This window comes from Dendropsophus ebraccatus, chromosome 13 (assembly GCF_027789765.1).
Source record: "Dendropsophus ebraccatus isolate aDenEbr1 chromosome 13, aDenEbr1.pat, whole genome shotgun sequence".
Classification (NCBI taxonomy): Eukaryota; Metazoa; Chordata; class Amphibia; order Anura; family Hylidae; genus Dendropsophus; species Dendropsophus ebraccatus.
In genome coordinates, this window is record NC_091466.1 from 9652911 (window position 1) to 9669963 (window position 17053).

General features: G+C 45.6%; 1 protein-coding gene across 2 annotated transcripts; it reads right to left on the reverse strand.

The window, feature by feature from the left end:
* Nucleotides 1-7236: 7236 nt before the first annotated feature.
* Nucleotides 7237-16213, reverse strand: PPP1R14D (protein phosphatase 1 regulatory inhibitor subunit 14D). Of its 2 annotated transcripts, none has more exons than XM_069949800.1 (4): nt 15892-16208; nt 13673-13762; nt 10578-10610; nt 7237-7567 (listed from the first exon to the last, which is right to left on the reverse strand). In XM_069949800.1, exons 1-4 carry the CDS (start codon nt 16072-16074, stop codon nt 7499-7501), a joined length of 375 nt encoding a protein of 124 aa, XP_069805901.1. In that variant the 5' UTR covers nt 16075-16208; the 3' UTR covers nt 7237-7498. The 2 variants fall into 2 exon arrangements, with proteins under 2 accessions (XP_069805901.1, XP_069805902.1); XM_069949801.1 differs by lacking the exon at nt 7237-7567 and adding an exon at nt 10206-10263 and having other exon boundaries at nt 15892-16213.
* Between the last annotated feature and the right edge of the window lie 840 nt (nt 16214-17053).

The following is a 17053-nucleotide window of genomic DNA, read 5'->3' on the forward strand; positions in this document are numbered from 1 at the left end:
GGGAGAGCTGCTGTATAAGGCCGAGAACAACTTCCATAAGCTGCCGGCTGGGGCGGGTATATAGTAATATCAGTGACTACATAGGGCACAGTAATAATATTACACTCAGTGTCAAGTGGCAGCTGCAAAGAGGAATGCAGCTTATCGAAAGAGAGAGAGAACTTGAGATGGAAACCCCTATATCATAGGTGCCAAACTCAGGCCCCCCAGCTGTTGCAAAACTACTATTCCCATCATGCCTGGACAGCATGATGGGAATTGTAGTTTTGTAACAGAGAGCCTATATTAACATATGTGCCTAGGACTGGGTGATTAATCAAATTGATTCGCCTAGATTTTGAGAATCGATTTCAATTTCTTTGAAAATCGTAATTTCGATTTTCAAAGAAAAGAAAAAAAAATGCCCACCAACCTCCAGGGAGAGCAGTGGTGCTCCGGGCAAGCTGCTCTTCCTGCAGGTCAGAGTGGGACCGTAGCCGCCACCCGCCCCCATAACAACCACCCACCTATAAGATCCCCGCTGGCCCACACCCAGAGGACCGCATTTACTGCTCTACTACTACCCCCACTACTACCCCCAATACTACTCCTAATACTGCTCTACTACTACCCCCAATACTGCTCCCAATACTGCTCTACTGCTACCCCCAATACTACTCCCAATACTGCTCTACTACTACCCCCAATACTACTCCTAATACTGCTCTACTACTCCTCCTAATACTGCTCTACTACTACCCCCAATACCACTCCTAATACTGCTCTACTACTACCCCCAATAGTGCCCTACTACTACCACCCCCCAATACTACTCCTAATACTGCTCTACTACTCCTCCTAATACTGCTCTACTACTACCCCCAATACCACTCCTAATACTGCTCTACTACTACCCCCAATAGTGCCCTACTACTACCACCCCCCAATACTACTCCTAATGCTGCTCTACTACTCCTCCTAATGCTGCTCTACTACTACCCCCATACTGCTCTACTACTACCCCCAATACTACTCCTAATACTGCTCTACTACTACTCCTAATACTGCTCTACTACTACCCCCAATACTACTCCTAATACTGCTCTACTACTACTCCTAATACTGCTCTACTACCCCCAATACTACTCCTTATACTGCTCTACTACTACCCCCAATACTACTCCCAATACTGCTCTACTACTACCCCCAATACTACTCCTCCTAATACTGCTCTACTACTACCCCCAATACTACTCCTCCTAATACTGCTCTACTACTACCCCCAATACTACTCCTAATACTGCTCTACTACTACTCCTAATACTGCTCTACTACTACCCCCAATACTACTCCTAATACTGCTCTACTACTACCCCCAATGCTACTCCCAATACTGCTCTACTACTACCCCCAATACTACTCCCAATACTGCTCTACTACTACCCCCAATACTACTCCTAATACTGCTCTACTACTACCCCCAATACTACTCCTCCTAATACTGCTCTACTACTACCCCCAATACCACTCCTAATACTGCTCTACTACTACTCCTAATACTGCTCTACTACTACCCCCAATACCACTCCTAATACTGCTCTATTACTACCCCCAATAGTGCCCTACTACTGCCACCCCCCCAATACTACTCCTAATACTGCTCTACTACTACCCCCAATACTTCACCATCTACCATTGCTACCACTACCCTCACTGCTGATACTACTAATACACCCCTTATATTCTATGCTTCTACTGTTATTACACCCCTTAACCACTATGCCTCTACTACAACACCCATCATACTAAGCAAAAAAAATAAATAAAAAGTCAAGATTGAAATCAAGAAAAAAATAGAGATTTCATTTTTGGCCATATCACCCAGCCCTACCTGCGCCCTATATAAACCCAGTATGGATGACATGCTTATGGGGTCACTGACTGGGAATCGCCACGTGTAGCCCCCAGCCTTATGTCAGGGGTAAAAATCCTGAAACGGAACAAGATTTCCCACGGAGAGCTCCAGCATATTTTACCCTAACTGAGCAATCCGTGAGATAACAAAGTGTCTATTCACAGAAAGCCACACACCTGTCGGGGAGAAGAACAGAGGAACCATGATGTTTACCTGACTTATACTCCCCTCCCCCGCACAACCATCACACAAAGCAGCTCACTCAAGAAGATACACTTTCTGTACACTGCTACCTAAAGGGATGGTCAGGGGAAAAAAACCAGTCATATGTTTTCTGCTTTCTGGACAACCCCTTAATGTAGAGAACAGCAAGGGTCATACTAATAGCAAAGACCACTTGTTTCTCGGAGTCTTTCATTCAATGTGTAGACCACTTGTACAGGTCTTCCAAAGGGTGGGGGTTCTTGGCATTTGGACCCCTGACATGTCCCTATGACATGTCACATGGATAGGTAAGTCATCTCTGCAGTCCCTGCTATGATAGTGAAGATGTACTGTGCAGGATGTTGGATAGCGTGGAAGCAGAGACTTGGCGCTAAGAGAAGATGTTCTTCGGGATTGGTAACAACAAACCAAAGCCTCGTATATACTCTCCTATCGATGTTGCGCTAAGGGCAAACCATCTACTTGGTGGTCTCACTGCGAGCGGACATCCAGGGCCAGGAACTACACCAGCTCCCGGGTAGAACGTAGTAAAGTTTCACAATGTCGGGTGTTAGACCATACTGAAGCAGAGAGAAGATGGACGTCTGTATATAATCTATAATTTATTGCATCTCAGACATTTCTGAGGTCACATGGGGCCTCTGTCGAATCAGGAGAGACACGATAAGTCAGGAGACGTCTCTTCTTACTTGACAAAGAGGCCCCATGTGACCTCGAAACACGTTGTCTCTGAGATGCAATAAATTATTGATTATATATTACTTGCCGATGTCCATCTTCTTTGCACAAGTCTCCGCTTCGGTACAGTCCAACACCCGGCATCATGTAACTTCACTATGCTATACCCAGGGGCTGGTTCACGGCCCTGGATGTCCACTCACAGTGAGACCACTATTATACTGCTGGAGTAGATGCTGTGTCCTTGGCACAACATCCATAGGTGAGTATATCCGAGGCCTTGGTTACATTCACCGATCCTGTCTGCAGATTCATCCTATGGTGCTTCTGGTTATTTCTCCTGAGGGTGTGTGCACACTACTGAATCCGCACCGAAAACCCGTTGTGGACCCTGTTGCTCATCCCCGCTCGCGGCGGCGCGCATCTCCGTCTGTGCCATAGGCTCCATTCTATGGCCCAGCCGATTCCGCCATCCGCCGAAAGAATTGACATGTCAATGCTTTCAGCAGACGGTGGAATCGGCCGGGCCATAGAATGGAGTCTATGGCACAGACTGAGATGAGCGACAGAATCCACAACAGGTTTTCTGTGTGGGTTCCATAGTGTGCACGCACCCTCAGTCTGTAGCTTCTCCTGCTGTGATGTCATCCGGCCCCTTCTACTTATTACTCTTCTTCCAAGACCCTTGTCTCAGCAGTGACGGCCCGCGGACCAGATACTGACTGAGGTGGGACGCTGCTGCGGGCGATCCCTGCTGAGGTAACTCATAGGATGGAGAATGACAGGTGGGGTATTGGATGCCGTCACAGTGGCGGGGGTCCTAGGTTAGCCTTATAACCATCATCCATATTATTTTGGGCCTTATAACAGGACACCTGCAGGAAGCCGCTCTGGACACGATGGGACGGCACGGAGCAGATTCTTTACCTGTTGAGACGCGTCGGCTCGGCTGGTCGCACAGACTTGTTTGGCAGGCCGGAGCGCTTAGTCAGTCCCAGGGCTGTTGTTCTCTATAGACGTTAGTCACTAGCACAGGACACAGATACAAACATTCATTATTCAGGTGACGTCCGCTGTCTGCTATGAATATTCCTCTCAGGACAAAGCATTGGTGATTACTCCTCTGCCTTATAAAATCCATGATTCACCGCTGATCATAGGATAGTCAGGAAATACGTCGGCCATGCATGTCGGACAGCTGGCAGCCAAATGCTTGTTTGCCAATGGTGATTTCTAATCCTGGATAAGGTCTGCAGCATGTCATGTCATGTCAAAGGGGCATGCTAAAATCCACTACTAAATCTCTATGGATGTCATGCTTGTAGTGTGCTCTCAGCTTAGCTGAGCGTGCATGTATAGATAGTGATAGATAGGAATAGTGCTTGCAGCTTCTTATGTTCCCAACAACAGAAAGATGGTGCAATTGTAACATGGCCGATTTCTCTCACCAATATCTGCTTATCCGGGGAGAGTCGGGAGATCCCCGTACACATCACATTGTCTGGTTGTGGGTATAGCCAGTTTTGGGCCCTGTCTTCATCATGTTCCGGTGCTGGTATACAATAGGATATGGTGACATGTTATGCTGCATTTACATAGAACGATTATCGTTAGAATTTTCGCAATTCCGATCGCATTTGAGCGATAATCGCAAACAATCAAGCGACGAACAAGAAATCGTTCATTTTGATCTTTTAACGTTCTCAAATCGTCGTTTGATAAAAATTCAAAAATCGCTTAGTGTAAATAGCCTTTCAAACATTCACCCTATGTGAAAGATGGGCTTAAGCGATCTTAAAAACGTTCGCAATAACAATTTTTTTTTACAAATTTTCTAACGATTTGTTCGTCTAAACGCTGATCGTTATAAAAACCAAATTGTTGCTTTAAAATCGTTAAATGATCGATTGGGCGTATTATCGCTTGGTGTAAACGCAGCATTACACAGTAGATAGTAGCCATGTGGTTGTATACACCAGGATATGGTAACACAGTAAGGCTACGTTCACACTACGTAAGTTTCCGGCCGCTCCGTGAATAAGCGGCTGGAGATTTACGTAGTTTGCGTACAATGGAAAGTATGCGATCTACGGCCGCACAGTTCACACTACGTACGAACTTACGCCTGGATCGTACGCGGCGCCGTAAAAAATGAACCAGACCGTTGTTTCGGCACGGAAATGCTGTAACTTACGCCCGTAGCGTAACATGCGGTCCCGTACGGAGTGGTGATTTCTTCATTTTTAAAGCATTTTGTGCCGATCCAAAAGGTTCTGTGGGGTGTCTGGGGCTAGGCGAAGGTTTCCAAGTAAAAGACTGCTGTCAGATTGCTACGTACGCCGCTCGGGAAGCGTACGTAGCTTGCGGTTGTAAGTTCGCGGACCGTACGTAGCCGGCCGCAACGAGTTTTACACGTAAATGTCCGGCCGCATATACGTAGTGTGAACATAGCCTAAAGCCGTACGGCTGTATACACCAGGATATGGTGACATGTTAGGGCGGGTTCACACTACGGAATTCTCGCGGACAATGTCCACGGAATTGAGTCAGCTGTCCGCCCGCACGGGCACACGCTTTTCCGCCGGCTCCATAGACACCATTCTATGGGCTGGCGTATTCCGCGATCTGCTGAAAGAAGTGACATGACACTTCTTTCAGCGTATAGCGGAATACGCCGGCCCATAGAATGGTGTCTATGGGGCCGGCGGAAAGGCACCCAGATGTGCGGGCGGACAGCTGACGGAATTCGGCGTGCATTGTCCGCGAGAATTCCGTAGTGTGAACCCGCCCTTACACAGTAAAGGCCTTGTGGCTGTATACACCAGGATATGGTGACACAGTAAAGCCTTGTGGCTGTATACACCAGGATATAGGGACACAGTAAAGCCTTGTGGCTGTATACACCAGGATATGGTGACACAGTAAAGCCTTGTGGCTGTATACACCAGGATATAGGGACACAGTAAAGCCATGTGGTTGTGGTTGCTAACACCAGACGTGGGGGAGCTTAGCCTGTTTACACTGCAGTTGTTTAAGGGGCGATTATCGAGTGTTGCTAGAAATGCGCCTTTAGCTGATAATCAGCTCTGTGTAAAGGTGTCGGCGATCATCCGAGGAGCCTGATCAAAGTGCCTGATTCAGGGATTATTCGTGATCAACAAGACTGATCGTTCCCACCAAAGGCACTGCAAACTGCATGGCTCCATAGTTATGATCGCTCAGGGGAGTGTTTAGACCCCAAACACGCAGAGAGAAGCCGCCGGGCTGTCACCTGATTGAGGCGGTCTCCTAATGTAAGTCTATAGGACCATCTCGCTCACATAGACCTCGCTCCAGCTAGTCATCAGTTGCTGTCCTCAGGACATGTTAAATGAAAGGTACCATTTGAAGGGGCACTCTGTAGAGTGACAATGTATAAAAAAAAATTGTACCCACAGCTGTAATAAAGTTAAATTATTTTGAAATATAAGGTCATTAAAAGAAATGTACAACAATGTATCTATTATTGTAGTGTTCATTATCTATAGGGCCTTGCAAAATTGTCCAATAATCAGTCTCTTTCTCCAATAATTCCTGTTATGTCCAATTACATTGGTCGTTTTATCAGTCACATTTATATTTCCTGCTATACAATGCAGTGAGTCACACTTTAGGAGATTGTAGCCTAATGTTGGATTTAAAGGAAACTCGTAATGCAAAAACACAGTCCTATGTGTAGGCGCCATGTTATAGAGCAAGAGGAGCTGAGTAGTATGATATATATGACAATATAACTTCTCATTTATGCATTTACACTTCTCCTGCTGAGCTTAGGAGTCCAGTGGGCAGTCCTGACAACTGAGACCGCCCACTGGACTCCTAAGCTCAGAATAAGCTGAGATTTAAATGAATAAATTACAAGTTCTACTGAATATTTTGTCACAAAGCTATATATCAATCTGCATGGCTCTTCCTGCTCTATAACATGATGCTTTCAGATTATAATAGATTTTCAACATATTGTGGCTTTTTTTTTAACAGCCTTTTATTTCCACAAGCATGGACAATGGCATGAGCTCCCGCTGTCTCCACCACCCGTATAACTACTAGGGAAATAGAGCCAATGGTAGTAACAAATTGTGGATATATAATAGAAAGGGTGGTAATATTTCCCAAAGACAACACCTTTGTCTGGTAATGCAGATTGACCCAGTGACCTAATAACTAAGATCAAACAGGCAGGTAAAGAGAATAAGGTGCGATTACAACATAGCAGACAGGGAATGAGCATCCTCCCTGATTGTGTGATAGTCTGCTGTGATATGAGATGTTCTGCAGCCACTCTGGTGAGGAATTGGCAGGAGTGCTAATGGATAGAGACCTGAGGGAAAGCAGTGCATTCTGGGAGTTTTAGTACTGAGCAATTGAAGAATTAGGAAGTAAAACCAAGAATACAGAACTAAGACCCTGAAAGCAAATATTTATATATTTTTACCTGATGCTGGAGTACCCCTTTAATACATCCTGGAGGTGAGGTACTGATGGAGACTAATAAGAAGACTGCAGTCCTGCCATACACACATTATTGTGCCTCTATGTAACATCTCGCTATATTCTGTATATTTTATCGTAGGTCCCATCTGTCAGTCTTACACCATAAAGCTATATACTGCTGATCCTCCCGTCCACAATTCTGATCCCGGTCTGAAAGTTTGTTGTCCGTCATTTGTGCTGTAAGTCCGATATTTTCCGCAATCCTTTTAGACGCTCCAGCAGCTCCGCCATAAACTCCTGCAATACAAACCATGATATGTAGCATCCTTACCATGCCGACTCTCCAGGTGTTCACCATACTAAAGGCCTGACCTGCCGCGTAAGGGATCTGCTAAATCAGTGCTCACTTACTGAGCCTATTACATGGCCGGATAATTGTACAGCCAGACGGTGAAAGTCAGCGACCAGCCGACTGCTGGATCTATTACACAGGGAGATATCAGCCTGATGTGGCAGAGTAAGACGGCCTTTAGTTGCACTGAGTGGTAGGAATGTTTTTTTAACCTGCGATGACCTGGTAGCCTGGGGTGACATGGTGGCCATTGGACCTGGGTTGACCTGATGGGGTAACCTGAGGTGGCCTGGGATCACCTGGTTGCCTGGAATGACCCGATAGGGTAGCCTGGGGTGTCTTGATAGGGGTGACATGGGGTGACCTAGTAGTTTGGGATTACCAGATGGGGTGACCTGGTAGCCTAGAATGATAATGTATTTACTTTCCCCCCCATTACCAAGATATAGTAGGTTTACTGTTTGGTTGACTATTTGTACGTTTCAATCACAGCAATCACTGAACTCAAAAAATCCAGTGGAGTACTTACTCAAGAGTTTCCACTGATACATTGCCCCCTTTAAATTTAAATATGTAATATGGTCTATTTCTCATTGCCCCCATTAGCCAGAATCCTACTCCACACTGATGAGGGGCAATATCCTGAAACAGCTGTCTGCAAATGGATGCCTGGCTTGGTAACCCTTGTCATGTCACAATACTCACCACAGAGTGGGGACTTAAGGGGCCTTTGGTGATCTCCCCACTAGGAGTCACCCCCTTGGCAACAGGCTCCCTTCCCTGCAGGGATATCTGGCTATTCCCGTGTTTTAAGACCTGTAACTGAGGCTCCACGGACCCTTTTTTTGCATATTTGTACGTTTCACCTAATAGTCAGATAGACGGGAACTTGACTGCAAAATAAGATGTGAACACTAGGATTATAGGGTGGGATTAGGAGCTTTATGAGCATTATTCCTGCCCCCTCATATACACCCCTCCCCCAGCCTAATATTTTCACCCATTTTGACATAAAGTTCCCGCCCATCTGACTATACAGTGAGAGGTACAGGTAGTCAACCAAACAGCGACACCCCCTATATCTTGGTAACTGGGGAGTATAGCAAGAAGGTGATGTGATAAACATAAAAAAAACTATTTTTTGGATTGATCAGGGGTGTTCTTTAATTCTGGGTGAAATGCGTCGGTCACTGGGTTTGCTAGCGATATCCTATAACCTTGGGATTTCAGATTTCGGCCTCACCCTATGATGGCATGAAGTTATTAGAAGAAGGTGAGAATAGTGACTCATGGATATTAAAATGATTGGAATAATCCACATCATCTATTTTGGCTGCTGTTTCTTCTTCTGGCACTACGAGGGCAGGCTCATATGTAGTAGGCTCGCTGTGAATTTTCCATTCCTCATTTTCTGATTTGCATAATCCTTGTAATGTATTCTGCCGTGTCTGGCGCTGCCATTTTTGGCGCTGCCGTGTCTGGCGCTGCCATTTTTGGCGCTGCCGTGTCTGATGTCGGGACCCCATTATAGATTCAGTTCAAAACTGTACATGCTATAAGGCTACAAACCCACTTGCCGGATTTGCAGCTAGTCCCCTCGCTGCGTATTTGCAGCGAGACTCGCTGCAGGTCCCAGCCCTATACTTTCAATGCCAGACAAACTCGCGCAGCCCGCCCCGTTAACCCCCATTACCGGGTCCCCCGCTCCTGCTTGCTTCGGCGGTTCCCGGCACTTCCTGCCCGGCCAATCAGTGCGCTGCCCCGCCGCAGCGCACTGATTGGCCGAGCGGGATGTGCAGACACCGGGAGCCCCGAAGCAAGCAGGAGCGGGGACTCGGTAATGTATAGTGTCCAGCCGCCAGGGGGTTAACGGAGCGGGCTGCGGACAAACTCGCAGCAGGGATGTACATCCCTGCTGCGAGTTTGTCTGGCATTGAAAGTATAGGGCCGGGATCTGCAGCGAGTCTCGCTGCAAATACGCAGCGAGGGGACTCGCTGCAGATCCGGCAAGTGGGTTTGTACCCTAATACATAATGTAGATATAGGTTACAGTCATAACAGTCTTTTCTAGATATAAAATATAGAGGGTCTGAGGTGAGAGGGAGGGGGAAGTTGTATAAGAAACAAAGGAGAAGAGAGGGAAGTGGGGAGGGGAGGGAGTCCTGCGTCCCACCATATCAAAGACTTAAGAACAAAAATTTTAATGTAAAAGTAAAATATCCATATACAGATATGTATTGTATATTATAAAGCATACTACTTAGGATTGGTTACGTTTCAATAGGGATATCAAGGTTTTCTATAGGGATTTGCTGCTGCTCTGGACAGTTCCTGACATGGACAGAGGTGGCAACAGAGAGCACTGTGTCAAACTGGAAAGAATACACGACTTCCTGCAGGACATAAAGCAGCTGATAGGTACTGGAAGACTGGAGATTTTTAAATAGAAGTACATTACAAATTTATATACTTTTCTGAAACCAATTGATTTGAAAGAAAAAGATTTTCACCAGAGTACCCCTTTAAGGATCCATGGGAGGTAGCTACGCTTCTATGAAGTTTAATACACACCTGGGTTGGGGGCTCAGTCAGGTGCAGCATGCTCTGCTTATCTGGTAAGATGCCAGAAACTTCACAGACCCTATTAAATTTAATAAAGGTTCGTCCCACATTAGTATAAGGAGTACGGGGACTGTGTCATGTGATACAGTGTAATGTCCGTCACCTCTATCTTTTGTATGAGCTTTAAATCATCAGCCGCACATCTTCCTGCATAAAGGGGAATGTGCGGCCAGCTATGGTGATGGTCATACAGCCCGTCCCCAGGATTGGTTGGGCCGCGTACTGATCTCGCTGATCACTGCTCATCATGGCAGCGGATCTGGGCCCCTATATTCCAGTAATGCGCAGTGTAGATATAGAGAATAATAATAATCTACAGAATAGGTGACTTACTTCTGTGGGTCTGGTACAGTCCTGGAGGATATCCTGAGAATACAAATATAAGGAAGAGATCAGATAATACAGAATGATGGGACAGATTTACACATTGAAGGAGCTATAGGCAAAATAATACTAATAGATTGTAGAGCGCTTCTATGCAACCTCACGGGACACTGCCATCAATGTGATCTACTTCTCAGCTGTCTACAGTCATGTATTAACCCTTTGAGGACCAGGCCCAAAATGACCCAGTGGACCGCGCAAATTTTGATCTTTGCACTTTCGTTTTTCCCTCCTCCCCTTCTAGGCTCTAGCACTCTCAGTTTTCTACCTACAGGCCATGTAAGTGCTTGTTTTTTACAGGAATAGTTGTACTGTGTAATGGCGTCATTCATTTTACCATAACATGTATGATGGAACCCCAAATATATTATTTATGAAGATATAAATAGGTGAAATCGTAAAAAAGAATGCAATATGGTAACGTTTGGGGGGTTCCTGTGTCTACGTAATGCACTATATGGTAACAGCGACATGATACTATTATTCTATAGGTCAGTCCGAACACAACCATATGCAGGTTACACAGATTCTCTAATGTTATATATGTATTTTTAATGAAATCCTTTTTTTTTTGGCAATTAAATATTAATAAAATGGGCCTATTGTGACGCTTATAACCGTTTTATTTTTTCACCTACGGGGCTGTATGGGGAGTCATTTTTTCCGCCATGATCTCTAGTTTTTATTAATACCATATTTTTGAAGATCGAACGTTTTGATCACTTTTTATAAATTTTTTTTATATATAATGTAACATAAAATCGGTAATCCGCGCACTTTTTCCCCTCTTTTCGTGTACGCCGTTCGCAATGACGCTTGTTATAGTTTAATAGATCGGACAATTACGCACGCTACGGTATATTATATGTTTATTTATTTATTTTTATGTTTTATTTATATAATGGGAAATGGGGGGGGTGATTTAAACTTATATTGGGGGAGGGGCTTTGGGGTTGTGTGTTGGTGTTTTTAACTTTTTTTTTATACAGTTTAAGTCCCTTTGGGGGACTTGTACATACATTACTTTTATTTTAGACACTGATGATTGCTATGCCATAGGCACAGCATTGATCAGTGTTATCGGCGATCTGCTCATTGAGCCTGCCTGTGCAGGCTGAGTGTAGCAGATCGCCGATCGGACCGCACGGAGGAAGGTAAGAGACCTCCGGCGTCCGTTTTACCGATCGGGACCCCCGCAGTCACACTGCGGGGGTCCCGATCGGTAAGTGACAGGGGACTCCCCCTGTCAATTACACTTAAACGCCGCGGTCGCGCCGCGATCGTGCCGCGATCGCGGCGTTTAAGGGGTTAATGACACGCGGCAGCGCGATCGCTGCAGTGTGTCATTACCGGTGAGGTCCCGGCTGCTGATTGCAGCCGGCCCCCACCTGCTATGAAGCGCGCTCCGCTCCGGAGCGCGCTTCATAGCTCAGGACGTACCGGTACGTCCAGGGTCGTCTGGGGGTTAAAGGGGTTCTCCAGCGCTACAAAAACATGGCCACTTCCTTCCAGAGACAGCACCGCTCTTGTCTCCAGCTTGGGCAGGGTTTGTCTGCTCAGTTCCATTGAATTAAATGGAGCTTAAAGGGGTTATCCAGCGCTACAAAAACATGGCCACTTTTCCCCCTACTGTTGTCTCCAGTTCAGGTGCAGTTTGCAATTAAGTTCCATTTACTTCAATGGAACTGAGTTTCAAAACCCCGCCCAACTGGAGACAACAGTAGGGGGAAAGTGAATGAGGCATAGTGCACTGTCCTACTGACAGTGTTATCCTGCATCTGACCGGCCATGTTTCTCCACAGAGATCTGGATCCATCTGACCGTCCATGTTTCTCCACAGAGATCTGGATCCATCTGACCGTCCATGTTTCTCCACAGAGATCTGGATCCACCTGACCGGCCATGTTTCTCCACAGAGATCTGGATCCACCTGACCGGCCATGTTTCTCCCCAGAGATCTGGATCCATCTGACCGGCCATGTTTCTCCACAGAGATCTGGATCCATCTGACCACCATGTTCCTCCACAGAGATCTGGATCCATCTGACCGGCCATGTTTCCCCACAGAGATCTGGATCCATCTGACCGGCCATGTTTCTCCACAGAGATCTGGATCCATCTGACCGGCCATGTTCCTCCACAGAGATCTGGATCCATCTGACCGGCCATGTTTCTTCACAGAGATCTGGATCCATCTGACCGTCCATGTTTCTCCACAGAGATCTGGATCCATCTGACCGGCCATGTTTCTCCACAGAGATCTGGATCCACCTGACCGGCCATGTTTCTCCCCAGAGATCTGGATCCATCTGACCGGCCATGTTTCTCCACAGAGATCTGGATCCATCTGACCACCATGTTCCTCCACAGAGATCTGGATCCATCTGACCGGCCATGTTTCTCCACAGAGATCTGGATCCATCTGACCGGCCATGTTCCTCCACAGAGATCTGGATCCATCTGACCGGCCATGTTTCTCCACAGAGATCTGGATCCATCTGACCGGCCATGTTTCTTTATAGAGAACTGGATTCATCTGACCGGCCATGTTTCTCCACAGAGATCTGGATCCACCTGACCGGCCATGTTTCTCCACAGAGATCTGGATCCATCTGACCGGCCATGTTTCTCTACAGAGATCTGGATCCATCTCACCGGCCATGTTTCTCCACAGAGATCTGGATCCATCTGACCGGCCGTGTTTCTCCACAGAGATCTGGATCCATCTGACCGGCCATGTTTCTCCACAGAGATCTGGATCCATCTGACCGGCCATGTTTCTCCACAGAGATCTGGATCCATCTGACCGGCCATGTTCATCCCCACACCGGTCTATTCATGTAAAAAAACATCTAATGGTATATTCACTTTAAGGCCCTATTACACGATAACTTCTCTCAGGACAGCCACTTCTCCTGTAACCTATGGTTAGCATTGGCACTTGGATAACAGCTGTATTCTGTATATCTGACATTGTGGGATATAATATAACATGTAAATGTCCCGTATTTTACATTATCACACAGAATCTACAGATCTGGTACCTGAAGTCTGGATTTTTGCTCCTCAAATGAAAGATCCAGTAGATCATCGATCTCAATGTCGGGCTCAGCGGCTTCATCCCGCAGATCCTCCTGTTATAGGACATATAAGCAGACATGTCATTACTATCCTGGAGGAACGTATACTCTTAGCTATAGGTTATAGGTAAGGAAACCATTAATGATACATATTTTTGATAATTTGGGGCCTTAAAGGGGCTATTTAGAATTACAGAAAGCACAGCCACTTTCTTGCAAAAACAGCACCACCCATGGTTGTGTGAGGTATTGCAATTCAGCTCCATCAACATCAGTGGAACTGAGCAGATGGCAACCAGAATGTTATGGCTTCATGTTATATTTAGTAATATTCTATGCCCCCCCCCCCACACCCCAATAACAGCTCCATTTACTTTACCAACAGTGAGGAAGTAAAATCGAGAAAAAACACTATAGTTCATGGGGCTCAGATAAAGAGAGAGCAAAGTTGAACATGCATGAGCTGGTGTGGACCTCTTAAAGGGACCCAGCGTTTACAGTGATATGTCAGAGGTCTCGGTCCTGGGGTCCCGGGAGCTGAGACTCCCACCAGTCACTACATGATGGGCAGAAGCGCTCCTCCTCCCTTTCTGTGTGGCTCGCAGTGTACAGATCTGCAGAAAGACCCATAGAGGTTTATAGAATCTCATCACCACTTGTTGGGCGTTCCGAGAAGAGCTGTGCAGAGCAGGGGAGGTTTTCTATGGGGATTTGCTGCTGCTCTGGACAGTTCCTGATACGGACAGAGGTGGCAGCAGAGAGCACTGTGTCAGACTGCAGAGAATACACCACTTCCTGCAGGACATACAGCAGCTGATAAGTACGGGAAGTGTTGAGAATTTTTAATAGAAGTAAATTACAAATCTAAATAACTTTCTGAAACCAGTCGAATTGTAAGAAAAATATTTTCGCCGGAGTGCCCCTTTAATGTATATATGTTTTTTTTAAAGGATCCCTTGGATGAAATAGTATAGTAAACTGCACTGGGGACAATGACTGTAGGATGGCTGGGTGCATTAGTGCACATGCTGTCATAGATGAAGTCAGGCCGCTACAAGGGCTTCTGCATCGCTGTGAGGATCGATACAGGAAATCGGTCACTGTCACTGCAGTCATATGCAGGAAGTTCCTGGTGCTCCATCAATAACACAGCTCCCATCAATGTCAATGGAAGTCACACAAAATTTGCATAAAACAGCCAACTGTTTTTGTATTCTCTCTCTTTTGTAGATCAGAAAAACTTGTTTAAAGGGGTAGTTCAACCAAAAAAAATAAAAATAAAAAATCTTTCAAATCAACTGGTGTAAGAAAGTTATATAGATTTGTAATTTACTTCTATATAAATGTCTCCAGTCTTCTAGTACCTATTAGCTGCTGTATGTCCTGCAGGAAGTGGTCTTTTCATCTCAGTCTCTCTGCTGCCACCTCTGTCCATGTCAGGAACTGTTGAGAGCAGCAGAAAATCCCCATAGAAAACCTCTCCAGGCTGAAAAGAATACACTACTTCCTGCAGGACGTACAGCAGCTGATAAGTACTGGAAGGCTGGGAATTTTTTAATAGAAGTAAACTACAAATCTCTGGCACTTGTAAAACAGGTTACCCTTCATTCTAGTAGCTGATATTTTGGAGCTATAATTCATTCATTTGTCAGAATTATTATTGAAACAATTTAAATGCCAAAAACACTAAATACAAATAAAAAAATAAGACTACAATAAAAAAATATAAGAAAGTGACGTACACTAAATATGTATAAATCATTATGTGATGGAGGCAATGGGAGGGATAGGCCAGGTTCACACTGCATTTTTGCAATTGATTTTTCTCAAATGTTTTAAGCAAAAAAAACAACAACCCAGATGCATCCAATTTGATCGTTTTCTAGTGATTCCATGATAAAAAAAAAAAAAAACAGATCAAAACGCATCCTTATTTTAGCATACGCAAAAATGTGGTCGACCATGTTTTTGTGTATGCTAAAAAAAAGGAGGCGTTTTGATCTGGGGTTTTTTTTTATGATGGAAGTCAATGGAAAAATGGACACAAATGCACCTGTTTTTTTTTAATCGTTTTTTTTTTTTTTGCATAAAATGGATTGCAAAAACACAGTGTGAACCTGGCCCAAGTGGGTACACAGCCTCATATTGCCGGTAGTCTCAGTAATACACGGATCAGCACTCACCTGGCTCTGGTAAAGCTCCTGGATTTGCGCGTCGATCCACTCCTCCAGTTTGATGCGGCGTTGCAGCTCTTTGCGGTTATATTTCACGGTGAGTTTCCCCAGCTTCTTCGGTGTCACGTTGTCGTCTTGTTTTTCCACAGCCAGGAAGGTGACTTGAGCCGGATGGCTGTCGCCGGTAGCCATAGTCGCCCCCCCTTCTCCCGACACAACAGGGTCTCCGGGGACGGGCGAGGATCAGGAGGGATGTGATCCGACCAGGGACAAAAAACAACTGGGACAAAAGTACAAGAGGAGCGGCTACGAGGAAGCAGAGTCCCTGGCTGCTTCTTCAGTTTCACTATCCCGGTGCGGATAGGGATCAAATGTTCACGGATTATCTTATCACATGTGAGACGTGACACCAGATAAGGCTTCACCTCTACTACACCCATTCATTCAGAAAGAGGGGGGCGCTATGGTGGGGGGCTGCTAGAGAGCAGAAAGTTATACAGATTTGTAAATTACTTCCAGTACTTATCAGCTGCTGTATGTCCTGCAGGAAGTGGTGTATTCTCTCCAGTCTGACACAGTGCTCTCTGCTGCCACCTCTGTCCAGAGTAGTAGAAAATCCCCATAGAAAACCTCTCCTGCTCTGGACAGTTCCTGACATGGACAGAGGTGGCAGCAGAGAGCACTGTGTCAGACTGGAGAGAATACACCACTTCCTGTAGGACATACAGCAGCTGATAAGTACTGGAAGACTGGAGATTTTTAAATAGAAGTAAATTACAAATCAATATAACTTTCTGACACCAGTTGATTTGAAAGAATGTGTTTCTTTTGCCGAAGTTCCCCTTTAACAGACAAGCCGTGTTTAATCATTTCAGAAATAGAGAGTAAAACATCAACCAAGGTCCGGCTGTAAATGCAGCAGGAAACAGAGTACAAGTCCCGGCACCTGCAGACTCTGCTGAGATCAGGGTTGTGTAGAGTACAGAATGACTGCACTAATGTAATAACCTGGTAAGATGAAGCTGGGTACTACACATGGTCATTATGATCAGCCATGTACTGTAGGCCGCTTCCCAGACTGGACCGACAGCAGCCAATACATATAGTAGGATGTGCTGGAGAAACAAGTCTGATCCATGGAGGCTGCAGCTCACTGCTTAAAGAAAGGAAG

Coding starts and splice junctions, on each gene's coding strand:
- PPP1R14D (XM_069949800.1), bottom strand. CDS start 16,074: ATGGCTACCGGCGACAGCCATCCGGCTCAAGTCACCTTCCTGGCTGTG. Junction 10,611..13,672: donor AGCAAAAATCCAGACTTCAG/GTACCAGATCTG, acceptor TTGTATTCTCAG/GATATCCTCCAGGACTGTAC. Junction 7,568..10,577: donor ACTGTACCAGACCCACAGAA/GTAAGTCACCTA, acceptor TTTGTATTGCAG/GAGTTTATGGCGGAGCTGCT.